Source organism: Thamnophis sirtalis, unplaced genomic scaffold (assembly GCF_051295495.1).
Source record: "Thamnophis sirtalis isolate CommonGarterSnake01/CBP01778 unplaced genomic scaffold, rThaSir2_p1.2 scaffold_2, whole genome shotgun sequence".
Taxonomy (NCBI): Eukaryota; Metazoa; Chordata; class Lepidosauria; order Squamata; family Natricidae; genus Thamnophis; species Thamnophis sirtalis.
This window is the reverse complement of record NW_028261382.1, coordinates 88,653,858-88,681,463: the sequence shown is the minus strand read 5'-3', so window position 1 is coordinate 88,681,463 and position 27,606 is coordinate 88,653,858. Positions and strand designations below refer to the sequence as shown.

At 41.7% G+C, this 27,606-nt stretch overlaps 1 protein-coding gene across 2 annotated transcripts in view; it reads left to right on the top strand.

The window, feature by feature from the left end:
- The window catches only part of KIRREL3 (kirre like nephrin family adhesion molecule 3), a 781,414-nt gene that overhangs the window by 497,606 nt on the left and 256,202 nt on the right, over positions 1–27,606 (top strand). For both annotated transcript variants that reach the window (XM_087706343.1, XM_087706345.1), the window contains exon 4: positions 2,236–2,385. In XM_087706343.1, coding sequence (XP_087562469.1) covers positions 2,236–2,385 — 150 coding nt within the window. The remainder of the gene's footprint in view (positions 1–2,235; positions 2,386–27,606) is intronic.

Sequence of the window (27,606 nt, the reverse complement as noted above, 5' to 3'; positions counted from 1 at the left end):
CAAATGTCTTCCTTCCTTCCTTCCTTCCTTCCTTCCTTCCTTCCTTCCTTCCTTCCTTCCTTCCTTCCTTCCTTGTGCTCCAGTTTGAGGGTTCCCCAATTTATTTTTGAGAGGAATCATAGGCAGGAAAAACCAAATGCACAGGTATAGTATAGGTGGTACCTTGCTCAATAGTAATAACTGTGAGAGGGATCTTGGAGTCCTAGTGGACAACCACTTAAATATGAGCCAGCCGTCTGCAGCAGCCACCCAAAAAGCCAACACAGTTCTAGATTGCATTAACAGAGAAATAGAATCAAGATCGCATGAAGTGTCAATACCACTTTAGAATGCCTTGATAAGATCACACTTGGAATACTGCTTCCAGTTTTGGTTGCTACGATATAAAAAACAGATGTTGAAAGTCTAGAAAGAGTGCAGAGAAGAGCACCATAGATGATTAGGGGACTGGAGGCTAAAACATATGAAGAATGTTTGCAGGAACTGGGTATGTCTAGTTTAATGAAAAGAAGGACTAAGGGTGACATGAGAGCAGTGTTCCGATATCTCAGGGGCTGCCACAAAGAAGAGGGAGTCAGGCTATTCTCCATAGCACCTGAGGGCAGGACAAGAAGCAATGGGTGGAAACTAATGAAGGAGACAACCAATCTAGAACTAAGGACAGAACAATTACCATGAACAGCGAAACATTTTGTCTCCAGAAGTTTTGACTGAAATGGTATAAAGTTTCCTGCCTGAGCAGGGGCTTGGACTAGAAGACGTCCAAGATCCCTTCCAACTCTGTTATTCTATTCTATTCTATTCTATTCCATTCCATTCCATTCCATTCCATTCCATTTCATTTGGACTGGAGGCCAAAACATATGAAGAATGGTTGCAGGAACTGGGTATGTCTAGTTTACATAAGGCCCTTCCCCACAACATAAGCACAACAGATCTCAGGTTCCTAACCCTGTGAATCAAAGGAGACACAAACATACACAATGTCAAAGAAAGAGTGCAGAAAACAGCAACAAAGGTGATTAGGGGACTGGAGGCTAAAACATATGAAGAATGTTTGAAGGAACTGGGTATGTCTAGTTTAATGAAAAGAAGGACTAGGGGTGACATGATAGCAGTCTTCCAATATCTAAGGGTTGCCACAAAGAAGAGGGAGTCAAGCTATGGATGGAAACTAATCAAGGAGACAACCAATCTAGAACTAAGGACAGAACAATTAACATAAGCAGCAAAACAATTTGTCTCCAGAAGTTGTAACTGTTCCCACACTGGAAGGTTTTAAGAAGAGATGGGATAACTATTTGTCTGAAATGGTATAAAGTTTCCTGCCTGGGCAGGTGGTTGGACTAGAAGACCTCCAAGGTCCCTTCCAACTCTGTTATTCTCTTCTGTTTTGTGAATATCTTCAAAAGAAGAAGGATGGGGGTGATGTTCCGGAAGAGTGGATGGGTTTGGAAGGTCTTGAAGATTTAGAAAAAGAATAGGAAGATGTGATCCAACTTTTTAAATGGCCCTTTTGTCATTCTTCTTTTTTTTAAAAAAAAAATCATCACCTGAAAAAGGCTATAGGGTATGACATAAATAATCTTGATGGCTTGACAAGAGGGGTTAGATTTTAAAGTAATATGATTGCACATGTATACTGTCTTCTCTTATTTTTTCTTTAAAACTAAGATATGTTAAGTATATTGATATGGAAGCATAAATACCATCAATATAGAATGGAGTTTGCTCAGAAGCTGAAATACACCAAGTGAATGAGAGGAAGAGTGGGAAACAAGAGGAGAGAAGAAAGATAGGAAGAGAGGGATAGGAGAGAGGGTAAGGGGGGAAGATGAGGACGATAAGGAGGAGTGGAATGAAGAGAGAGGAGAAGGAGAAAGGAAGGGGAAGTAGAGTAGATAAAGATGATTGAGGGAAGAAAGGAGGTAGGAGAGAGGTAGAAGAAAGAGGTGTATGGAGAGCAGAAGAGCTAATAATGGGTTTTATCTTTCTGGGCGTTGATGACAAGAGGAACTGATGTAATTACTACTTAATACAATAGGATACCGGCTATGTAATAGTATACATGTGATTATATGTTATGAAAATGGAAAATAAAAAAGTATATATTTAATAATCTTGATGGCAGACTTTGTGTTACTCCAGACTTCTTCTTGATTGAGGGGGGGGGGGGAATTGATGTATACTTGCTACTTATTAGCTCCAATTCTGGTTCCATTTTGTGCTCCACAGGTTATCCACGCTATTTGGTTGTGGGGGATCACCTCTCAGGGGAGCATCACCTGAAGATCCTGAGAGCAGATCTCCAAGATGATGCGGTATATGAGTGCCAAGCCATTCAAGCGGCCATCCGTTCCAGACCAGCCCGGCTGACCGTTCTTGGTAGGGAATGTCACTTTTCTTGGGAAAGGATGGGATTTATTTCTTCCCCGAGTGGGAAAAGGAATGAAACGTCCTCTGAAATGAACACCTGGTTTTCAGAACATAGGTTGGCATTACATGGCAAAAATTGCCTGGGTTATTTCAAATGACTTGCCTGAAGGCGATCTGGGGGAGGTCAACATTCAGGAGGGAAAGGTGGGTGAAAATGGCAATGCCTGTGATATATTTCCTCCTCCTCTTCCTTAATGGCAATGCTGGGCATAGCTGTGATCAGAGATGCGGGTGAAGACATAATGAGACCTTGTCACAGTATAAGATAAAGGCGTGCAGATATTAAGGGAAGGAATGCAGAAATGACTGTGTAAAGACATATAACACTCCTAAACCCTAAAAATATCGATAAGACTGCCAAAACAGCTACAGTGAAGAAACTCCAATCTCTGAACCAAAAGTGGGGTTATCATAACGCTGAAATCTGCATGCAACTTTAAGACCCGCTTTTTTTTTTTTGACACTCTTTGACTGTAATCACTGAAAATTCAAGTTGCCTTCTTCTGCCCCCTTAAGGCATCATCAAACATGTGGAAACTTTAAATGCAAACGTTGGCTTCCCACAGCAGAAAGGATCAGAGAAAGAGTTAAAACTTCTTCTGTTAAGGCTAGTACAACTCCCCCAACAACAAACAAATCCCACCCCTTCCTGTTTGCATCACCCTCCTACCCATTATAGCGGCCAGGTTCTTACCCAAATTTAAGTGGGGCTAAAAGTTTACCCTGCTGTAGGTAGCTATTTTCTGTAATGCATCGAGAGAGGAAGACTGAAGGAAAACTCGTAAACACCTCTCTTGCTAAACGTATGGGATTTAAATGTATTGAAGTTCTTCTTTTGTTGAAGGTCAGAGTTGAATATGTCCAAATTAAAAACTAAAAATACTCATTGTAGTGCTTCACCCAACTCTTACCTTATTTACATCACAATGGCTTTTTGAACAATGTCCTTTGTATTCCTTCACTCTTAGTCTTTTGGTACCAAACCGCTACCTTATTATCTTGGAAGAGGCGAGTAAAAAAACTTTTTTTAAAAAAAGCCCTCTTGATTAAGAAGCATCAGTTTGTCTGATTTTGATTTATAATAGATCCTGATGATTCTGAATGAGTAACTGACAGGAGCAAGATTTATGTACACAAACTCAGTCGAAAACTATACATCTAGAATAACTCCCTGCAGCTACTAAAAGCTGAGATGTTATTATGATTGAAAAGTGTTTTATCAGTGGAGCCTGAATGGAAGAGAGAATAGGAACTAATGTTAATTCATTATCATCCCGATGAATGGGATCCTCTATATTACAAAGGTATGGGGGGGAGCTTACCAATAAATTGGAGATAAAAGAATTGTGTGCAATGTAGTCATGGATATTGCGTCTCCTGGGGAAGTTATCCAGTGAGGCTATTTATGATTTGATTGCAGGTAGTTTGTGTTCTTCATTTATTATTAGACTGGTTGGATGAAAGATCTTCATTGGCACCTTTTAGCAAGCAAATCCCTCTCTCCTTTTATTAAGTAAATCTTTCTCTGGGTTTTGCTCCCCTTAGTTGTGTTGAAAGAAAAATCCATCTGGTTCAGTTCCAAGCTGGGAATAAAATAGAGGCTGCTTAAGAAAAACAGTTTATGGATGAACAGAACCACAGCATGCAGTTCTGGGACAGCTGACAAATTTAGCTTGAGGAGAACAAATATTTTTATACAGTATCTGAAATGCTGCAGGGATTGTGCAGTGCAGTGAGCCTGGTGTCTTTTGCTGGTGGGTCAATCCTATTATCGTATTTATCGGAGTAAAAGACGCACCGGAGTATAAGACGCAACAAGGTTTTTAAGAGGCAAATTTTAAAAAAAGTTTTTACACTCTGTTTTTTTGTGAAAATGGGCCCGTTTTTTGCCCAAAAACGGGCATTAGAGGATTGGGGGAGCTCATTCCTACAAGCTATTCACAGCCATTTTGGTGAAGGGGTTTCAGGAGGCAAAAAATGCTGTATTCAGTGTATAAGACCCACTCAGGTTTTCAGCCTCTTTTTTGAGGGAAAAAGGTGTGTCTTATACTCCGAAAAATACAGTATGTCCTAAAAGGTCACATGCTGTCCTTTGAATCTGGGTGGGGGAAGGATGTAAATTTTAATCCCATCGCTGGAGGTGGAGGTGTTTTGTTTGTGAATAGGCTGGATTTCTTAATGGGCATCTGCTGTAGGCTATTAAGAAAGACTGGAGTTGCTTTCTGCCTCTAAGAACTTGTTTCTCCCTTTCTCCTTTGGAGAAATATAATATTCTACCTCATTTAATATTCCCCTAAAATATTTCATTTTCTAGGGGTGGGGAGGCTCCCCACAGTTGCCAGATTAGCCCGATTGCCAAAATCAAGAGATTTCTGTTGGAAATAGATAGTGGTTGTGGGAGGAGCTTAGCAATAGCAATAGCAGTTAGACTTATATACCGCTTCATAGGGCTTTCAGCCCTCTCTAACCCTCTCTGTGGTTTACAGAGTCAGCAACTTGCCCCCACAGTCTGGGTCCTCATTTCGCCCACCTCGGAAGGATGGAAGGCTGAGTCAACCTTGAGCTGGTGAGATTTGAACAGCCGAACTGCAGAACTGCAGTCAGCTGAAGTAGCCTGCAGTGCTGCATTTAACCACTGTGCCACCTCGGCTCTCGCTTGGTTGGATTGGTTGACTAATGGTTAATGATAGAAAGCAATGAGTACTTCCCCTGTTTTATTCCACTACAGTGAGTATGGAGGACTGGCAGTAAGATTTTTTTCCCCAGGAAGAAAGCTGTTCATCCAAGGAACTTAATAGTAATTACTTTCTGCTCTCTCCAGGATTATAGCTAGAACCTCTCCAGCAAATTAGTTCACATGAAGAAAGGTTTTGCATGAATTTTGCTATATTACATGTCGCTTCTAAGTCTTGAAACTTCTATATGCAGACTTTACCTTCCCTGTGTAAGATGAGATAGGTTGCGTTTTGCAACTGTGAGTAATTCTCCTATGTATCCAGCACCATTTCTGTGCCTAGAGAAATGTTACGTCTTGAAGTTGAGGTTCAACGCAGGCTCCCTCTTTGGATTCAGAGCTCCTCTTTTGCTAGAATTGGTTGAGGCTTCTGCTTGATATTTACTGGCTCATTACCTGACTGTTGGGTCATGATTTTAGCACTCTATTATGCTGGAAGTTCGTAATTTGGTCTCTTCATTATCCCTGCTGCTTGGCACTCACTCCTTCTGCAAGCCCACACTGCTATGCTATTCAAAACTGCATCTGAAGTTCTGCAAGGGATTGATTAGTTGGCCTATAATATGATAAAGGGAAAAGAATGTGAATGACCAGGCAAACCCCTCTTAAAGGTACAAGCAATGTTCTGACTATCAAATAATAAAAGCGTGCAGAACAGAGAGAGCCAAATGTCTAAAAAAATGTGGGATATTGAAGAGGTTTGAAAAAGTGCTTTAGAGATCTCAGATGAACTGCAGATCTTCACTCAAGCACACTTACTTTGAAGGAAGTCCCATTGAATTCTACAGGCTTCACTTCCAAATAGATCCTATAGCAGTCCATTAGCCCATGATAAGATGAATGGAGCTCAGAAGGACACGCCTTTTCCATTTCTGAAGTTCCATGGTGGGAAGAGATGCACTGAGCTTTCCCTGATAAATGCTACAGCACAATGTTAACAGGAGAACCCAGTAGGTGCCCTCCTAACAACACGCTGCTCTTTGTAACTTTGCTGCAATCCAAACATTTGGAAGCAAAATGCCCATCAGAATATCTCAGTACTAGCTGGATACCCGTGCTTCATGATGAAACTATGTGATGGGGCAATGCAGGAGAAATTCGGTTCACTCCGGTTCAACCCGTTGGCTCAGTGGTGGTCGGTGATTGAAACACATAAGGGAATATCGCTCTCACCTCCTTGAGTCCAGAAGGAGTTCCGTAGGTGGAAAGCATAAATGTTTTGATGAGGTACTAACGTTTAGTACTGTAAGGAGCCCCAGACGGCTCCTGAGTGAAGGAGTGGAAAGTCTGCCAGTTTGAACTGAGGTAACAGAATGTGAGGTAACTGGCACTTGGAACAGAGTTCTTTTCAGGTGGGGAGGGGGAGTAGAATGTCTAACTCCTTAACATCAGAGTGTGTTAATATAAGGCAACTGGCAGTTAGAACAGAGTTCTTTTCAGGTGGGGAGGGGGAGAATTCCTTAGTATCAGAATGTGTTACTCTATAAGAACTACTAATGATCTGATTGTCATTTCGAAAAATCCTTTCTTAGTGAGCACCTAGAAGCCAAGAAGAACATACGTGGCAAATTTCAAGTTTATAGGCTTTATGGTTTTGGAGATTTCATGATGAGTGAGTGGTATTTGGCTTTTTTATATATAGATAGATTAGAGAAAATCTGAGTATACCTTTGCTCTGCTTCTCTTCATCCCTGTTTTTTTTAATAGCAATTGAAATTAAACTTTGAGATAATATGTATGGCATTTCCACTAAATTTTGTTGTTGTTGTTTTTAAAAAGTCCTGTTTTTGAGGGAGAAAAATCCATGACATGTAACAGAAAGGAAAAAAAATGTCCTGATTAGGAACTGTGGAATTATACAGGCAATATCATGCATCTTATCCTACAGTATAAGAATTAGTGTTTCTTAAACCAAACAAGATTTAAAGGAGTAATAACTGACCACTGCATTCAACAAAAAGGGATTTCAGCCTGATCTAGGCAAAAAAATAATCCTTTCTTAGTTTTTGGATCACTTGGGAAAGCTGCAAATATGTGTGTGCTACAATAAGATGAGATAGTATCCAATGCATTGCAAAAGATGGTTGGCTTTTGCAACCCTAGCATTAAGTGTATACACTTTCCAGGGTGTGTAATCATTTTTGATTTGATTTCAAAAGAAACCATGGTGAAGCATTTTTGATCTTCCTAGGAAGTGTCAATTTTCTTTTAACTCCCTTCTGCATTTGAATTGTCCCTCAAATGAAGATGGACTTGATTAAGGAAGTGCTATCCAGAAAAATTCAAAGCTTTCCTCATTTATAATCCAGAGCCAAGATCTATTTCTGCAAACAAAAGGCTATAGTTGATACACAACACCAAAAAATAACATTTGAATCAGCTGGCAGAATAATGTTAAGGTCTCTTTGACTCGAAATTGATAGGGCAAGACACCCAAGTGACTTCTAATGTCCAAGAACAACAAAGAACCAGCAAATCCTGACCTATTTCAGCATATTCCATTCCGACCTCCTGTTTTCTTTTCTTCCATTTCTGAGAGTGTCTTACCAAGCTCTAAATTTTAATGCCTGTTGAACTTCTTTCAAATATCCTCCCCCCCCCCCATTTTTTCCAATGCTGAACAGTTTTAATTCATTGGCAAATGAAGCTGCATCTTTTTCCCAAAGTAAGCATTTGGTGTAGGAGAGAGGTTGACCATGCTATTACTACCCTCTGATTTTCAAAATAACCCATGGAAACAAGGAGTGAATTTTTCGTCATTGACATCGACAAGTTCGTAAGAGAATGGAGTCACAATTCTCTACTAATTTGTGGGATTCTGCATGCATTGACATCTTTGTAAAACCAAAATAGAAAAATGGAATTCCTTTTTTTTCATTATTGATCTGTCCCAACAGCTTTTCATTCCACCTTTTCTTCTGGGTTTTCTTCTCCATGAGGAACGTACAATAAGGTAAAGGTTCCCCTCGCACATATGTGCTAGTCATTCCCAACTCTAGGGGGCAGTGCTCATCTCCGTTTCAAAGCCAAAGAGCCAGCGCTGTCCGAAGATGTCTCCGTGATTATGTGGCTTGTATCGCTAAACGCTGAAGGTGCACAGAGTGCTGTTACCATCCCACCAAAGGTGGTTCCTATTTTTCTACTTGCATTTTTTAACATGCTTTCGAACTGCTAGGTTGGTAGAAGCTGGGACAAGTAACAGGAGCTCACTCTGTTACGTGGCGCTAGGGATTTGAACCGCCGAACTTCCGACCTTTCTGATCGACAAGCTCAGCATCTTAATAGCAGTTAGACTTATATACCGCTTCATAGGGCTTTCAGCCCTCTCTAAGCGGTTTACAGAGTCAGCATATCGCCCCCAACAATCTGGGTCCTCATTTCACCCACCTCGGAAGGATGGAAGGCTGAGTCAACCTTGAGCCGCTGAGATTTGAACCGCTGAACTGCAGATAGCAGTCAGCTGAAGTGGCCTGCAGTACTGCACTCTACCCACTGTGCCACCTCGGCTCTTAACCACTGAGCAACAGCGTCCCGGACATACAGTAGTATATACTTTTTTTTAAAAAATAGGAAGGAAAATAGAAAGCTGAGTAGCAGGGCAGAAACATTTACGGTCTATTAACAGCAAATATGTTGTCTCGGATAATCAAATGGAAGTCACCCTGGAGTATATTCCTGCTGCAGCTTCCTGAAGAACTTTACGACAGCATGTCTTGCTGCATGTCACCAGATGGGACTCTCCAAGAGATGGACTGCCTGGGCTTGTCCAAAGTGAGAGCCATTAACGCAGTCATGGGAGGCCAGTGAAGCAACCTGAAAATGGATAATGGAAAAGGAACAGCAAGGACTACGAGTGCTGGAGGCAGGGAAATTTCGAGGAAACAGGAGATGCCGAAATCAGCAAGAAGAAAATTGCCTGTTTCCTGCTGGTGGTGACACCAAGGCTTGGATTCCGTGCAGGGACTGATAATGAGACCAACCATCTCCTCTAGAGCCTGCGATGCTTCTTTATTTACAGGGGTGGTGGCTGCATTTATAGAAGGCAGGGGCACAGCTGTGGATGCTGCAGAGGGGAGGTCATTTGGTAAAAAATGTATTTATGGCTGCTGTACAGCTAGTCTGCCACACTAGCAAGCAGTTTCTTTGGGTTCAAAAATTCTAATTTATATTTATCTCTATATCATCTATAGCTATACCTACATCAGAGGTGGGTTGCTAATTTTTTGACTACCGGTTCATGCGCACTCCTGCATGCGCATTTCTGCACATGCGCAGAAGCATCCGGGTGGGTAGGTGGAGCCAGGAGCAACTCACCTCTGATCTATATCCCTATCTTTATCTATCTCTATATGTTTCTCTCTCTCTCTCTCTCTCTCTCTCTCTCTCTCTCTCTCTCTCTCTCTCTCTCCCTCCCTCCCTCCTTCCCTCCTTCCCTCCCTCTCTCTTCCCACCTGTATTTGTGAGCCTAAAGGGAGGCAGCTCAGTGGCTAAGATGTTAAGACACTGAGCTTGTCGATCAGAAAGGTCGGCAGTTCGGTGGTTCAAATCCCTAGTGTCACGTAACAGAGTCAGCTCCCGTTACTTGCCCCAGCTTCTGCCAACATAGCAGTTTGAAAGCATGCAAAAATGCAAGTAGAAAAATAGGAACCACCTTTGGTGGAAAGGTAACAGCATTCCGTGCACCTTTGGCATTTAGTCATGCCAGCCACATGACCACGGAGACATCTTTGGACAGTGCTGGCTCTTTGGCTTTGAAACCGAGATGAGCACTGCCCCCTAGAGTCGGGAACGACTAGCGCATATGTATGAGGGCAACCTTTACCTTTATATCATCTATAACTATATCTACATTTCTATCTTTATCTATCTCTATATATGGAGAGAGGGGGGCACTTTGAAGGCCTCTGTGATGGAATGTACATCTGGAAAAGCAGTATGTGTATGGGGAGGGGGGGGATAGTTTTGGCAACACAGAATTTTCTCAGAGACCCAGATGAAGGGACTGCACATTCCAGAGTCGAAGGAAGTTGAAGGAAGGAATGCAGAAGAAGTTCAGGGTAGCCATACCCTACAATCTCTCAGGCTAGTAGGTTCAGAAGGTTGACACAGTGAGATCCAATCAAGTTCAATCCTTTGGCTAGAATCTTGCCAAATAAAGGATTGGACTTGATTTGATCTCACTGTGTCACCCTCCACCCTGATACCCAAAGAGTTTAACCCTATAAATAAATTCAGTCACATTGAAGATTAAGCGACTTTTTATTGTGTCTCCACTTTCTACTAGTTGTGACCCAAATGAGACAATACTGTTTCCAAAAATTAATGAATGAATCTATCTCCATTTGCTTCAACAGTGTTATATTGATCACCCCCCCCCCGCCCCTCCACCAATCAAATAAAAAGTAACAAATCTTTTGGTTCAATTCTGAGAAATTCTCCAAAAACTCTACTCAGAACAGTGTGAATTTCAGATTGCTCTGTTGAGATAGCTGACCAAGAAGAAATATCAGCAAGCCATGTGATCTGCCCATTAGCAGGCCATTCTCTTTGTATCAGCAGTCTAGACTTCGTCTTGCAATGGTTCATCCCAGTGAGGGAGTTTCTGGCAAAGTTCCTTCACTAAGCTCTAGGAACCTATAATAACAGCAGCAATAGCAATAGCATTTATATACCGCTTCACAGTGCTTTACAGCCCCCTCTAAGCGGTTTACAGAATCAGCACATTGCCAAACAATCTGGGTCTTCATTTTACCAACATCAGAAGGATGGAAGGCTGAGTCAACCTTGAGCCAGTGAGAATCGAACTGCCAAGCAGCAGTCTGCATTCAGCAGAATTAGCCTGCAGTGCTGCATTCTAACCACTGTGCCACCATGGCAATGTTGCTTGATAAACTTTGAACTGTGTTTCAGATTGAAAAGGAAGGAAGTGCTGCATTTAATTATATGGGGAGTCAGAAATGAGTGAGGGCAGAAGAATGCAAAGCAAAACGAATTGTCCCAGTACTTTTTATTATACCTATTTCACTGCAGAATAAGAGGATCGAAATATATGGACCCTCATTGTTTCCTTAATGGTGTATTTGTCTCAGATTGGAGAACAAAACCTTGATGATTATAGTAATGATCCGAAATGACCATAATCTTTTAAAATAGTATTTTAAAGCTGGATGGAACTCATCAAGTCAGAAGAATGTGGAAATCAAAGCATAAAGCTAAAGCCAACCATGGCATTTTCTTTTGATAGCCATTTTCAATGAATTCTATATATTTGGAAATAGGACTATTGACTGACATTGATTAGAAGTGGGCATGATCCAGTCAAAGATAAGCCTTTTTAAGTTCAACTGATGGGATAGTTAAGCATGTGCTTAAGCCTCTCTTGTAGAAATCAATGTGACTTAAAAATGCTTAGCTCATGCTGTTCATCAGACAGTTCTGTGTGAAATAAAAAGTTCAAACAAACTTGAGAGGGAAAGTCTCTTTAAGTCAGTATTTGCAAACTTGGCAGGGAGTTAAAAGCACCCTCTTGTCAAATGCACCCCAAGCAATGGTACTGATGGGCTCAGAGCGACCTTCTAGCATCATCTAAGACAATGTTTGGGTTGTGAGTGATCTGACCAACCCTCCTTGACACCCTAACAACTGTTTTCATGTGTCTGAAGATATTTGCTTAATATTGAATGAAGTCAAGAGATGGGATTTACTCTTAGTTCCAACACTAGAAACATTGACATTGCAAGAGATGTTGGGGTACAACCATCGTGTACAACTTCATTGGAAGCCAAGCTTAGATAGCATATGTCTATATCCTACTAGTACATTTTCCCTTCTTTTACTTTGAGATGGATGACTTGCAAATGAGTGTATGGAGTCCTGTTCAGGAACCTTTTAATTTATTGTATTTATTCTGAATATTCCTATTTTCTATTCTATTCTATTCTATTCTATTCTACTCTACTCTACTCTACTCTACTCTACTCTACTCTACTCTACTCTACTCTACTCTACTCTACTCTACTCTACTCCACTCCACTCCACTCCACTCCACTCCACTCCACTCCACTCCACTCCACTCTACTCTACTCTACTCTACTCCTTTTCATTCTTTCCTAATTTCATTCTATTCTATTCCCAAGAAATGAATGCTTTGGATAAGCCTTCCCCACCCCACCAATGTCACTCAAATAATATTGATATCTTGAAAAGCCGAGGTGGCACAGTGTTTAGAGTGCAGCACTGCAGGCTACTTCAGCTGACTGCAGTTCTGCAATTCGGCTGTTCAAATCTCACCGGCTCCAGGTTGACTCAGCCTTCCATCCTTCCGAGGTGGGTAAAATGAGGACCCGGATTGTTGTTGGGGGCAATATGCTGACTCTGTAAACTGCTTAGAGAGGGCTGAAAGCCCTATGAAGCAGTATATAAGTCTAACTGCTATTGCTATTGCTATATCTGCAGGTATTTCTGCATTAATTGCACATTTTGGCAACATCAAAGTTATGTTGCTTCCTATATCATGTATGGTCCTGATATAGCAGATTCCCTGCATCAATTGATATCATATATGCATGTGCAGGAAGTCTACACAACTGTTGATCTTCTCAACCAACACAAGAACATCTGCAGCAGACAACATTAAAGAAGCAATGGAGTTAGCGGGTGGAGTGTTTAGGTTGAGTACTTTGGGTAAAGAGTGCCTGAATAATGTTTTTCTATGCGTTGTTGAAAGAAGTTGGACATCTGTTGCACACCAAAACTTACATTTTGGTATTTGCTTTCTAAACCACCAAATCATTGTGGAAACAACAAGAAAAGAGTTGAATGGTAATCTTCTTGTTTATTCTTATGGGTACTACTTCCTCCATGGACAAGACCAGCTGCCTCCCAATCATTTTTTTAAGTACTGCAATAAGGAAAACCAAACAATCCCTTAATGGATGTTTAAGGTTCACAAGGCTTCATGGAGGGAATGAAGTTTATTGAAGTTTATTCAGAAATTAAAATATTCATGGCAAAAAAGTATCAGCACAAATTATTTATGAAAGAGACATTTCAGAGGTACAAGAAAAGTGGGAAGCGATGCAGTTAATGGAACTGGCCAAACCGAAGCAGAGCTGCCTTGAATCTCATTGATTTCATGAGTGGAAATTTAAGCAGATCCTTAACTCTCAGTCTGAAAAATAGATGGGTTCATAAATGCTTAACTATGTCTGTCTGTATGCTCAGTATTTTCAAAATGTTTAAGAGAAAACCAACTTAAATTCAACATCGGTGCTGAGTAGTTATTTGAGGATTTTGAACATCTTATGCCATGTTTTGATTCAAGCCTTGGACATTCAGACAGAATTGATTAAAGTACTCCCAAAATGTTACAAATGTCCAGTAGGGTATGACCAGAGAAGAAGACAAGATGATGATGGAAGGCTCGTCCCTTCCTTATAGTCATTCATGGACATTTAACAAAATGTTCACCAAGAATAAAAATTGACAGTTATATGTATAAAAAAACATATGCTTTCTTTATACATTTAAACAAGTGGCACAGACTCTGAACACATCAATGTTCCTCACTATACTCGTGTATTTTGACCTCTACTGAACATGATGAGAAAAAGACCAAAGTGTTGGAAACACTTATGATAATGAGACTTTTCAGCTCGTTTACAGTTTCCACAATCTGAACTAAATAAAAATTGTGATCATATAGCTATTTTAACTTTAGTGAAGATCGCTTCCTTTATTTCTCGCTAAAAAATAAACCCCAGTGTGACATTTCAAAGTCAAACAAAGATTTATGGAGAAAAGCTTTCTTGTTAAGTTGATGCATATTTCAGAGTCATAAGTGATGGCAGACCTTGCCTTTGTTATAACAGTCTACTGTGACTGAGGTTTTATTTTCAGCAAAGTAGTATTTAAACCCCCTCTCTCCTTTTCACCATGCCAGCTATGAACTGTATGTTCTAGAGTCTGTTGCATCTGGTAGCTAATTTTGTAGATTAATTAAAAGACACTTGCTCCTGGGGAGGAAAGCTAGACAGCATACTAAAAAGCAGAGACATCACCCTGCCAACAAAAGTAAGCAAGGTCAAGTCTATGGTTTTCCCAGTGGCAATGTATGGCTGTGAAAGTTGGACCATGAGAAAGGCTGAATGCCAAAGAATTCAGGCCTTTGAAGTATAGTTCTGGAGAAGACTCCTGTGAGTCCCTTGGACTGCAAGGCAATCAAACCACTCACTCCTAGAGGGAATCAACCCTGATTGCTCTTTAGAAGGCCAGACCCTGAAGAAGAACTGTTATTACTGTAACACACTCTACATGGGGCTACCCTTGAAAAGTGTTTGAAGACTTCAACTAGTCCAGAATGCAGCCGCGCGAGCGATCGTGGGTGCACCCAGGTACACCCACGTTATACCTATCCTCCGTGAGCTGCACTGGCTACCCATTAGTCTCCGGACTCGCTTCAAGGTGCTAGTCATTACTTATAAAGCCCTACATGGCATCGGACCTGGGTACCTGAGAGACTGCCTCCTGCCAATTACCTCCCAGAGACCGATCAGATCGCACAGACTAGGCCTCCTCCGGATCCCATCTGCCAGCCAATGCCGGCTGGCGACTCCCCGGGGGAGATAAATAAATAAATAAATAAATAAATAAATAAATAAATAAATAAATAAATAAATAAATAAATATAAGAAACTCAAATACTTTGATCACCTAATGAGAAGGAAGGACTCACTGGAGAAGAGCCTAACACTGGGAAAGATTGAGGGCAAAAGAAGGGTATGACAGAGAATGAGGTGGCTGGATGGAGTCACCAAAGCAGTCAGTGTGAGCTTAAATGGACTCCAGAGGATGTTAGAGGACAGGAAGGCCTGAAGGAATATTGTCCATGGGGTCACGATGGGTCAGACATGACTTCGCAACAACAAAATATATGACTAAAAAGAAAGGAAGGAAATTCTAATCTTTGCATTAACTTATTGACATCATCATCATCTGTTTTATGATGTGAAAGCCAGGTTGATTAAAACAAGAGCTGGCATTTTAGAGATGTTTGTGTTGTGTTGTGTGTGAATACCTGCACAGACACATAGAGGTCAGAACAAAGTAGTGATGTGGCATCAGGACAAAAATAATTTAATGCAATCAAGTGTTAATGTCAGCGTAATTAATATTATATTACCCTAATTGCATGAGGTTAATAAACATGTTATTTAATCATTTCTCCCTTCTGTCATATAGTTAAGAGCAGTGATAAGTTTTGGAGATGTTCAAGGTATGCTGTTGAGACGAATACAGCCCTGGGATCTCAACTTTTGAAATCCTGGATTATAAATGCATTTGACTTGTTATATTAAAGCTCACTCTATAGGTAATATAGACACCTGTATTTGTGAGCCTAAAGGGACACAGTGGCTTAGTGGCTCAGATCATGAACTTGTTGATCAGAAAGGTTGGCAGTTTGGTGGTTCGAATCCCTAGTGCTGCGTAACGGAGTGAGCTTCCGTTACTTGTTGCAGCTTCTGCCAACCTAGCAGTTTGAAAGCACATAAAAAAATGCAAGTAGAAAAATAGGAACCACTTTTGGTGGGAAGGTAACAGTGTTCCGTGTGCCTTTGACCTTTAGTCATGTCGGCCATATGACCACGGAGACGTCTTCGGACAGCGCTAGCTCTTCAGCTTTGAAACGGAGATGAGCACCGCCCCCTAGAGTCGGGAATGACTAGCACATATATGCGAGGAGAACCTTTACCTTTATCTATTTGTGAGCCTGGACTCTGGACATTCATGGTCTCTTCCTGCTCCTTTCCTTGTATGGGAATCCAAAGGATTTCTCTATCTTGTTATATTTATATAGAAAGTTAGCTATGAAACATGCTTTTTGCTGCAGCTTGGGAAACACATACTGTAAATAGCCATGTGTTTATATGGCACAAATTATCACCTCGTTATTGTTACACAAACAGTTTCCAATGTTGTTGCACAATTCACACTTCCATCCATCTGCCATATTGAAGATCTTTCTTCCCAGTAAGTAATAAATGGTCACACTCAAGAACATGTATCTATAGTCCAGATCAATTGCTGAAAGATGAACGAGGAATCTATCTGACACAGCAATTTCCTTAGAAACACATTTGAACTTCATCGTCCTCTCCGACCCAATGCAACTATTGAATCAGAGTAGTTCAGAATCAGAATAGAACTGGAAGGGAGCTTGGAGGTCTTCTAGTCCAGCCCGCTGCTCAAGAAGGAAGTCCCGACCTATACCATTTCTGACTGTCTAGTCTCTTCTTAACCCCCCGCCCCCAAGTGATGAAACACCCACAACTGTTCCACTGGCTAATTGTCCTATTGTTTGCAGTTTGTTTTGTTTTTTCTGTTTTTGTCCATTGATTGCCAAGTAACCTTCTGAGGTCATATTGGGAGTTGATGGTGTAAAATACATGTATTCATTTGTTCATAAAACATTCTCCTAAGTTCTTAACTACAGTACATAAAAACACAATGTAGTGAAAACCTGGGGGAACCAAGAATGGTGTGTGTGTGTGTGTGTGTGTGTGTGTGTTTGTGTGTGTGTGTGTGTGTGTGTGTTGGCCCCTTAGGCCCATCACAATATGTTTATTATGTATTTTTCCAGAGAAACTGTTACTGTTGTTAGGAATCTTCAAAGGTAATACATGAAATAAGTAATTTCTCAGAAGAAAAAAGACCACCAATTCAAACATTTAATATAATGTATGCCATATATTATCCACACATCTGACTTTTGCTACACATTGTATATACACATCTAAACACAAACAGAAACATTTAGGAATCCAGAGCTGAGAAGGGAAATCTCTTAAAACCCATCAGAGGCCTCTTGCTACCTGACACGTTTTTTTAATGCACGAGCATGTTAATTTATGATCTGTTTAACTAAGTTGGAATATTAATTAAATAAAGCCCGAGCCTGATTAGAATTTGGAGAGAGAGAAGGCAGAAAAAAAAAATTCAACAGCTTTCATACAAAACTGCTAAGCAAACACTTTGGTTGTAACCACTGGAGGTTTCCCTCAAGTCTTCCATCAAAGCGTGAAATTTTCGGGGGGGTGGGGGTAGAAGAGAGATAATATAGCCAACAGATGCACATTCTTAAAATATGCATCTGCCAGATGTGCCAGAGGGTTACCTCGCAGATCCTGCTACACTCATGAGACGGTGAGTGAATTCCAGGCCCTGCCAGCTAAGCTGGGGGTTGCAGACACATTAATTAGCGTTGAGTTTCCCGATCTCATATGCATTCAGGCAGATAGAAATTCTGAGTGGTGCTTTGCCATGAGGAAGAGAAAGGAAGAGGGAGAGGAGGAGGAGACAGAAAAGGAGAAGAGAGGAAAGGATGGGTAGTAGAAGGAGGAGGAGAAGGGGGAAGGGAAGGATAGGAGAAGAAGGAGAAGATGGATAGGAGAAGGAGAAAAAGATGGGAGAGAGGGAGGGAAGGAAAGAAGAGGAGGAGGAAAAAAGGAGGAGAGGAGGGATAGAAGGAAGAGAAGAAGTGAGGAAGGAAGAGAAAGAAGGAGAAGGAGAAGAGAGGAGAGGAGGGATAGGAGAAGGAGAAGAAGGGGAAGAATGGGGAGAAGGAGAACAAGAAGAAGGAGAGAGGAGGAGAGGTTGAGATCGAAGGAGGAGGAGGAACAGCAAAGGGAGGGGAATAATAATGAGAGGGGAGGAGAGGATGAATAGTAGAAGGAAAGGGGGAAGGGAAAAAGGAAGGGGAAGGAGAAGAACCAAGGAAACTGCTCTAGTTTTGACAATGCAACACTCTGCCTCAGCAATGCCAGCTGATGCTAGCTAGCTACTGAATGTCCCATGCTTGACTGGCAAATGAAACTGCATTTTTCACCCTAAAATAAGCATTTAGTGGGGGGGGGAGGGAGAAGAGTTTGATCTTGTTCTTACTGCTCTCTGATTTTCTCACATAACAAGCCCCATGTAGATGGGGTAAATTTTTCATCATTGCCATCAATTCCTGATCCAGTTAGCCATTTTAATATGGCTCAGTTGGAACTCCATGCTTACAAGATCCCTTTTTCTCCAGTTACTTGCAGAGTTCTTGCTGAAAAGTATTATAAAACTGATAAGAATGTTTCAGCCTCCAGGTAAAGAGTGGCACCAGAAGCCTTTGACCCATAAGATAAATATGCTCTTTGACTGGATTTGTTGGGAGGTGATTTTTGTTTTGTTTTGTTTTGTTTCATTTTTGTACATCTTCTAGAAATCCAGGGAGCTCTGCCAGCTCTATGCAAGGAAAATCATTTTGCCTTCCTTCCTTTCTTTCTTTCTTTCTTTCTTCCTTCCTTCCCTCAATTCCTCCCTCCCTACTATTCTCACCTACCTTACTTACTTCCTTCCCTCAATTCCTTCCTCCCTACTATTCTCACATTCCTTCCAACCATCCTTCCTTCCTTCCTTCCTTCCTCATTTCCCACAATTCCTCCGTTCCTACTATTCTCACCTTCCTTCCCTCAATTCCTCCCTCCCTACTATTCTCACCTACCTTCCTTCCTTCCCTCAATTTCTCCCTGCTATTCTCACCTTCCTTCCATCCATCCATCCTTCCTTCCTTCGATTCCTCCTTCCCTGCTGTTCTCTCCTTCCTTCCTTCCTTCCTTCCTTCCTTCCTTCCTTCCTTCCTTCCTTCCTTCCTTTTCTGGAAGCCATAAAGAAAAATGACTCCCTTCAAGGCGGTGAGATTGATTCATCCCAAACACTTCATTGTGGTTATTTGAGAGCAATTTCCCCCTTGCTGGCTATGGCTGTTCCTAGAAAAAGGTTATCAGCCAAAGCCACCAACAAATAGAAAACATTGATTTTTAGCCAGTCTCCTGTGATGTTTCAAAGTCAGTGGATGGTTGAAAAAATATCTGGGAAATGAGGAGATGACTAGCAACCCAAGTTCACTTACAGTGTTACTCAAAATGTACAAGTCTCTATCTCAATAAGCCTTTGAACATACAGAACACTTACTTGAAGGGGTTCACTATTAATCTATTAACTCAGAATATTACTGTGCAATTAACTTTATGTGGTATATTAAGAATCACTGAAAAGAATGACTTCTCTGTACATGTATATATATATATATATATATATATATATATATATATATATATATATTTATGGAATTTAGGACATGGTCCTTGACTGACAACAACAATTGAGCCCAAAATTGAAGTTGCTAAGTGAGACGTTTGTTAATTGAGCTTTGCCCCATTTTATGAGCTTTCTATTTTTAAGTGAATCACTGCAGTTGTTAAGTTAGTAACCCGCTTGTTAAGTGAATCTGACTTCCCCATTGACTTGGCTTGTCAGAAGGTCACAAAAGTGGATCACATGATTCCGGGGCACTGCAACCGTCATAAATGTGAGTCAGTTGCCAACTGTCTGGATTTTCATCATTTGACCATGGGGAAGCTGGAAAGGTCATAAGTGTGAAACGTGGTCACAAGTCACTTTTTCCGGTGATGTTGTAACTTTGAACGGTCACCAAATGAACTGTCATAAGTTGAGGACTACCCAGAACTACCTTTCAAAGGGATAAATGGACAGGAATAAGATCATAAGTATCAGTCACCTTGAAGTTCCACGATGGTTTAAATCATTCTGTTGTACAAAATTATGCCCTAGTCAAGTAATGGTTAGCCGCAATCTAGTTTGCATTTCATTAAATTCTAATTTAATGAAAAGAAGGACTAGGGGAGACAGGATAGCAGTGTTCCAATATCTCAGGGGTTGTCATAAAGAAGAGGGAGTCAAACTATTCTCCAAGGCACCTGAAGGCAGGACAAAAAGCAACGGGTGAAAACTAATCAAGGAGAGAAACAACTTAGAACAAAGGAGGAATTTCCTGACAGAACAATTAATCAGTGGAACACGTTGCCTCCAGAAGTTGTGAATGCTCCAACACTGGAGGTTTTTAAGATGATGTTGGATAACCATTTATCTGAAGTGGTTTAGGGTTTCCTATCTAAGCAGGGGGTTGGACTAGAAGACCTCCAAGGTCCCTTCCAATTTTGTTATTCTATTCTATTCTATTCAATCCTTGTGATGTACCAATGTCATTTTGGCTTCTCCTTTTTTTTTTTTTGTATATATGAAATTGCTCACAGTTTTCAAGCTAGGCCAAATGTTTCCATAATTTAACACCACAGCTTGATTATGGAATCTTTGGCAGGATTAAAATAGATATTCTATTGTTTATCATCCTCTTTGAACGGATGATGGATGCCAGTGTTGTAACAAACCTTTAATCATCTATGCTTTAGAGATAAGAGAAAGGCTTAAGAAGTTACAGAGGGGTTCCGGAGAGGCATACAATATAAAGAAAGGAAGGAGCAACTCTGCAGAGGGACAAGAATTTACTCCCGAAATGTATGATTAATAATTGATACACAATTAGATTTTACATTTACCTTTTGCTGCCAGTTACTCTCCTTCTGCCTTCTCCTACTTCCCCAGGCATTCTTCTCCCTTAAAAAAAAAAGTGTTAACTCTGCCTTCCTCAAAGACCCATTAGGAATAAAGCTTTTCCTAAATCAACATGAATTATTTAATGGAACTGATTAAGTTGATTCAGACATAGGGCTTCTATCTTTTAATTTGACATCTAACTGAAAGCGGGAGAGGAGAAGCAAAGGAGGCATCCCTAGGTGGCCACAGGGTTCGTGGAGATAGCGGGATGAAGGCTGGAGGGGGGGGGGAGAAAAAAAAGATAATACAGCCCAAGCATTTCATCTGAGCATCATCATTTCTGGAGGTTCAAAGCACCCTGTCATTATGTATTACTAGGTTACATGCATATAGTAATTAGAGTATTACGAGATTCGGTAACATTCAAACGCTGTAAGATTTCCTTTCTTGTTTTTGTGGGTGTCTGCATATGCATGAGTGCACAGCTTCAGAAGATCTTTAAAAAAAAGGCCTGGCAAATCTATTTCACGTGCAAGTTATCCAGTATGTTGTTGTAAGGTCCCAAAATGTACTTGAGTCACCAGAATGCCAAAGAGAAGCCCAAGAAGAAGAGGTTTGGGAAAAGTAACAGCTTCTATTTTGCAAAACAAACTTGCAGGGTGGACAATTTCCCACAGCATACAGGCAGTAAGCATGCAAGGAAAAAGCCTAGGAGTGTATGATGAACATCTGTATACCTGCAGGTTACCCAACTCTGGCTCCCCCTGGCATATTCCTTGCAGCCCTCGTGCAGTGGTGGGATTCCAATAATTGAACCACCGGTTCTCTGCCCTAATGATTTCTTCCAGCAACCAATTCACCAAATTGCTCAGAAAGTTAACCACCGGTTCTCCCGAAGTGGTGCAAACTGGCTGAATCCCACCACTGCCTGCATGTCTGTACTCTCCTTCACCAGTGCAGTGAGGAAAAGGGTGGCTAAGTGCTCAGCAACAGAGGGGCTGAGTGCTTACCCACAAAGGTATTTGCCCAATGGTGGGATTCAACATTTTTTATTATCGGTTCTGTGGGCATGGTGTGGCTTGCGGTGTGTGGCTTGGGGGGCATGACAGGGGAAGGATACTGCAAAATCCCCATTCCCTCCCCACTCCTGGGGGAAGGATACTGCAAAATCTCCACCCAACTCCAGGAGAAGGATATACTGCAAAATCTCCATATCCAACCCACTCCAAGGGAAGGATAGTGCAAAATCCCCATTCCCTCCCCACTCCTGGGGGAAGGATACTGCAAAATCCCCATTCCCTTCCCACTCCTGGGGGAAGGATACTGCAAAATCTCCACCCTACTCCAGGGGAAGGATATACTGCAAAATCTCCATATCCAACCCACTCTAGGGGAAGGATACTGTAAAACACCCATTCCCTCCCCACACCACTAACCTGCTTTCCAGCTCCGATGTCCTATGCAGGGCAACATAAGAAGACCCAGCCAATCATCTGAGACGCCGATCAGCTGGGACTCAGAAGGCAGCGAATAGATGGGGGGGGGAGCCAGCCAGAGGTGGTATTTGCCAATTCTCCAAACTACTCAGAATTTCCACTACCGTTTCACCAGAACCGGTTAGAACTGGCTGAATACCATCTTGGTATTTGCCCAACGTAACCCTGCCAGGCCATGGCATACCCCATTTCTTGCTTGAGACATGCACCAGGCACTGAGTTGTACAAAAAAGAAAAGAAAAAGAAAACAAGATAGCAGGAGCTAGATTACTGGTAGAAGCAAATGGCAGAGGCCATTCTAATTCTTACAGAAGCAAAGCAATTCTTACAGAAGTGAAATAGCAAGTTAAACTAATTCCACTGATTCTATGATTATGTCCCACCAATTCTACCTATTCTGTTCTTATTAGGTCCCTTCACTGTGGTTTGCACTGGAGCTAAAATTATCATGCTTGTTCAGTTGAGATATAACAATACAGCAGAAAAAGGTTCCACTGTAGTAGAAGACAAAAAAGATTTCTCTGCTGTTTCCAACAGCAGCTTTCTGGGGCATTGGGGGACACTCAGTGGTGGGATTCAAATAATTTAACAACCGGTTCTCTGCCCTAAAGATTTCTTCCAGCAACCAATTCACCAAATTGCTCAGAAAGTTAACAACCGGTTCTCCCGGAGTGGTGCGAACCGGCTGAATCCCATCAGTGGGGACACTCCTCCTGCTTCTTATTCAAATCATGTTCCAGCCCTACTTTGGATCTAGGTACTTTTGGGAGAGTGGCACCAGTACAGGTAACCTTCAACATACAACCATACATTTCTGTGGCTGAATGAAACCTTAGCTGAGATGAGTTTGCCCCATTTTACTCTTGCCACAGTTGTTAAGTGAATCGCTGCAGTTGTTAAGTTAGTAACACAGCTGTTTAAGTGAATCTGGCGCCCCCATTGATTTTGCTTGGAAAAAATGTGGCAAAACGGTGATTCACATGGGACACTGCAACGGCCATAAATACGAATCAGTTTTCCAAGTGTCCAAATTTTGATCACATGACCATGAGGATGCTGCAATGGTCGTAAGTGAGGAAAAACAGCCACTTTTTCAGTGCTGTTGAAACTTTGAACAGTCACTAAATGAACCTCTGTAAGTTGAGGACTACCCTGTAGTCAAAGGAAGGGAATGTTCTTAACATTCTTAAGATAATGTTCTCAAGACCACACCTAGAGTACTGCATCCAATTTTGGCCACCACACTATAAAAAAGATGTTGAGACTCTAGAAAAAGTGCAGAGAAGAGCAACCAGGATGATTAGAGGACTGGAGGCTAAAACATAGGATGAATGGTTGCAGGAACTGGGCATGGCTGGTCTAGTGAGAGAAAGACCAGGGGAGACATGATAGAATAGAATAGAATAGAATTTTATTATTTGTATGCCGCCCTTCTCCAGGAGGACTCAGGGCGGCGAACAATTCAAGGGGGAAAAAGGGGAACATAAAAAACAAAATACAAATAATAAAAGTAAGCAACAGTTGCACAACCATACATGTCGAGAGGGGAGGGAACTCATCACCCCCAGGCCTGCCGGCAAAGCCAGGTTTTGACGGCTTTTCGGAAGGCCTGGAGAGAGGTGAGGGTCCGAATCCCTGCGGGGAGTTCATTCCAGAGGGCCGAGGCTGCCACAGAGAAGGCCCTCCCCCGGGTGATAGCCAGATGGCATTGGCTGGTAGATGGCACCCGGAGGAGGCCAACCCTGTGAGATCTAATGTGTCTGTGGGAGGTAATTGGCAGCAGGCGGTCTCTCAAGTGCTCTCAATGATAGCACTCTTCCAATATTTGAGGGGCTGCCACAGAGCCAAGTCCAGACAAGGAATAATGGTTGGAAACTGAACAAGGAGAGATTTAACATGGAAATAAGGAGAAATTTTCTGACAGTGACAACAGTCAACCAATGGAACAGAAGTTGTCTTCAGAAGTTGTGGGAGCTTCATCACTGGAAGCTTTCAAGAAGAGACTGGACTGCCATCTGTCAGAGGTAGTGTAGGGTTTCCTGCTTGGGCAGGAGGTTGGACTAGACGACCTACAAGGTCCCTTCCAACTCTGTTAATGTAATCTTAACCTAACATAAAGTTCTGAACCTCTATATGAGGAGAAACACTAACCATAGTTCAGCAGGCCATGACTTTCTACTGCTGGAAAATCTCCGGTTAGCAGGAAGAGTAGAAGTGCCTCCTGCTGTCCGAATTGTGGATGGAGTTGGACAAGGGAGACACAGGGAGGGCAGATGTTCATTTGGTACAATAGCAAACTGGACTCTTTCAGCTTTATCTCTTGAGGGAGCAGATGATTTATCTGACTATTTGAACAGAAAGTCATTTGTTGCTGCTAAATCATTTAGCAGTCATTGTATTAACATTAATCATGGTGAGGATTTGAGCTGCCTCTAGAGATAAGAGTGTGCTCTGCCCTTGGTTCTCCAAAGCCAAACTGCCTGAAGGAAACTATGCTGTGCTAACCCACAGCAGGCATGAACGTTTGGGAAGGAATAAAACACCGGTACTCTTGGAACATTAAGAAAATTGATGACCGCTTAGCTTCCATTTCATCTTCTTGTATCTGACCTTTTTCTCTTAAAAGTTCTACAGAAGGTCTCGGTGATCTTGCTACCCAGAATGTACCACGAAGTGTACGCTTTTCTTTATATAATATATATATTTTAATCTGCTCTTTAAATAAACAAACAAACAATGTTAGTTATAAGGTAATTCAGAACAGAATAGAATAGCAGAGCTGGAAGGGACCTTGGAGGTCTTCTAGTCCTGCTCAGGCAGGAAACCCTGTACAAAGGGTTCTCCAGTCTTCTTTAAAATTCCCGGCCTTAGGTTTAAAATCTCAATGATATTTCATAGAAGGGTTTAAAAATAGGGAGGAGCCCTTGATCCTTTCCAAAATAGCAATAAAAGTGACCTACTTTACAAGGATGCTGAAAGACTGGTTATGATGTGTGCACTTTAGCCCCCAGAATTCTTTAACCACTGTGCTGGCTCAAGAATTCTGGGAGTTGAAGTTCACACATCTTAAAATTGCCAAGGTTGAGAAACAATGTCCTTACCATTGGAACAAGAACAATCCAAGATTGTTTGAGAACTAGCCATGGTGTTTCCTCTTAAGTTGCCCCTCCATGATTTATTGATATTCCAGCAGGGTATTCTGTGGACATTCCTGACAGCCAATGTGGGTCTGCCTCGGGGGTGAAATTCAGCAGGTTCTGACAGGTTCCGGAGAACCGGTAGCGGAAGCTTTGAGTGGTTCGGAAAACTGGCAAATACCACCTCTGGCCAGCCCCATAGTGGGGTGGGAATGGAGATTTTGAAGTATCCTTCCCCTGCCACACCCACCAAGCCACGCCCACAGAACCAGTAGTATTTTTTTAAAATTTCACCACTGGCCTGCCTGCATGTTCATGTGTGTGCACATTCACAGACACACATACACACACACACCTCCCTTTCCTCCTATACAGTAGACAGATTGATTTACTTATAGCCCTATTAAGCCAGGCAAATATTACAAGTTTGTAGTGCCTTATTTCATTTCCTCAGCAGCCCTTTGGCTTGCCAAATTATTGTACAATTGCACTGTAAACAACGTGTGTACAGCGGATAGGATAGGATAGGATAGGATAGGATAGGATAGGATAGGATAGGATACTTTATTGGCCAAGTGTGATTGAACACACAAGGATTTGAGCCGACGTGGTGCAGTGGTTAGAGTGCAGTACTGCAGGCCACTTCAGCTGACTGCTATCTGCAGTTCGGCGGTTCAAATCTCACCGGCTCAAGGTTGACTCAGCCTTCCATCCTTCCGAGGTGGGTGAAATGAGGACCCAGACTGTGGGGGCGATATGCTGACTCTGTAAACCACTTAGAGAGGGCTGAAAGCCCTATGAAGCGGTATATAAGTCTAACTGCTATTGCTATTGCTATTGCTATTTTTTCTTTAGTGCATATGCTCTCAGTATACATAAAAGAAAAGATATATTTATCAAGAATCATAAGATACAATACTTAGTGATAGTCATAGGATACTAAATAAGCAATCAAATCATACTAGGAAACTAAATAAAACAAAATAAATTGTACAGATACAAGCAACGTGGTTATAGTCATAAGTGAGTACCAGGAAGAATGAGAAAAATAATAGTAATACAGTCTTAGTAAATAGTTTGACAGTGTTGTGGGGATTAGTTGTTTAGCAGAGTGCTAAATAAGAATAAGAATAAATAAATAGTAAATAATAATATCAATATTAATAATAAATAAATAAAATAAGCCCACAAATAAGAAGATGGGTGGGAATTGTAGAGCGTTGGTAGCAAAGGCAAGGAGCTGGGTGCGGCGGAGAGGAGTAGGGGAAGAACTGAAGCAAAGCAAGGAGGAAGGGTGTTTTCTAAGCTTTGCCTGAATTCAATTATCTTAAGCGTCCTAACCTCCCTTCTCGGGGGTGATTCTTCCCCCCCCCCTGTTTATTTATGGCATGCATAGTTTGAAGCCCAATGAGACGGTGAATAATATGGCATGTCCAATTGCCAGGAATATGTAGGAAAGCACTTTTGTGAAGAGCTCTGTAGGGATTTTCCCAGCACTGAGCCAAAAAGAAGGCGCTTTTACGGGCACCAGCTGGCCATTCTGCTGCTTCCAATGGTCCCCCAATGAGTGTTTTTGCACACATGTGTGGCAAGAAAATATTTTGGCCTTAATTGGTGGCATGTGTCTACTGTTAACATTGTTATATCCAGTGCTGAACAGGGCTAACCCAGGACCTGTGTACGCCAGGGACCATGGACTCTTTGCCTCTTACTTGATGGTTTTTCATTTTGAAAATATGTAGATATAACTTTAAAAGAATAGCACAGAGACTGGATTGCTCTAAGGCTGAGCTTTATTCCCTACCCCTGTGTTTTATTTCAGGAATTGCTGGGAATAAAGTGGAGCCTTGCCTTTTTATTCCAAGGGCTGAGTGAGAATGACTCGCCCAAGGTCACCCAACTGGCTTTCTTGCCTAAGGCAGGACTAGAACTCACAGTCTTTTGGTGATGGGGCCAATGTCACTCAGGAAGCTTGTATGACTAATGCAGAACTAGAATTTATAGTCTCCTGGTGATTGGCCCAAAGTCACCCAGTTGGCTTTCATGACTAAGGCAGAATTCAAACTTATAGTCTCTTCTGATGATTGGGCCAAAGTCATCCAGTCAGTCTGCTTCCATACATACTGAGAATGGTACAGAACCCACAATGCCCTGCTTTCTAGGACAGGACTAGACAGAGCCGAGGTGGCGCAGTGGTTAAATGCAGCAATAGCAGTAGACTTAGCAGTAGACTTATATACCGCTTCATAGGCCTTTCAGGCCTCTCTAAGCGGTTTACAGAGAGTCAGCATATTGCCCCCAACAATCTGGGTCCTCATTTTACCCACCTCGGAAGGATGGAAGGCTGAGTCAA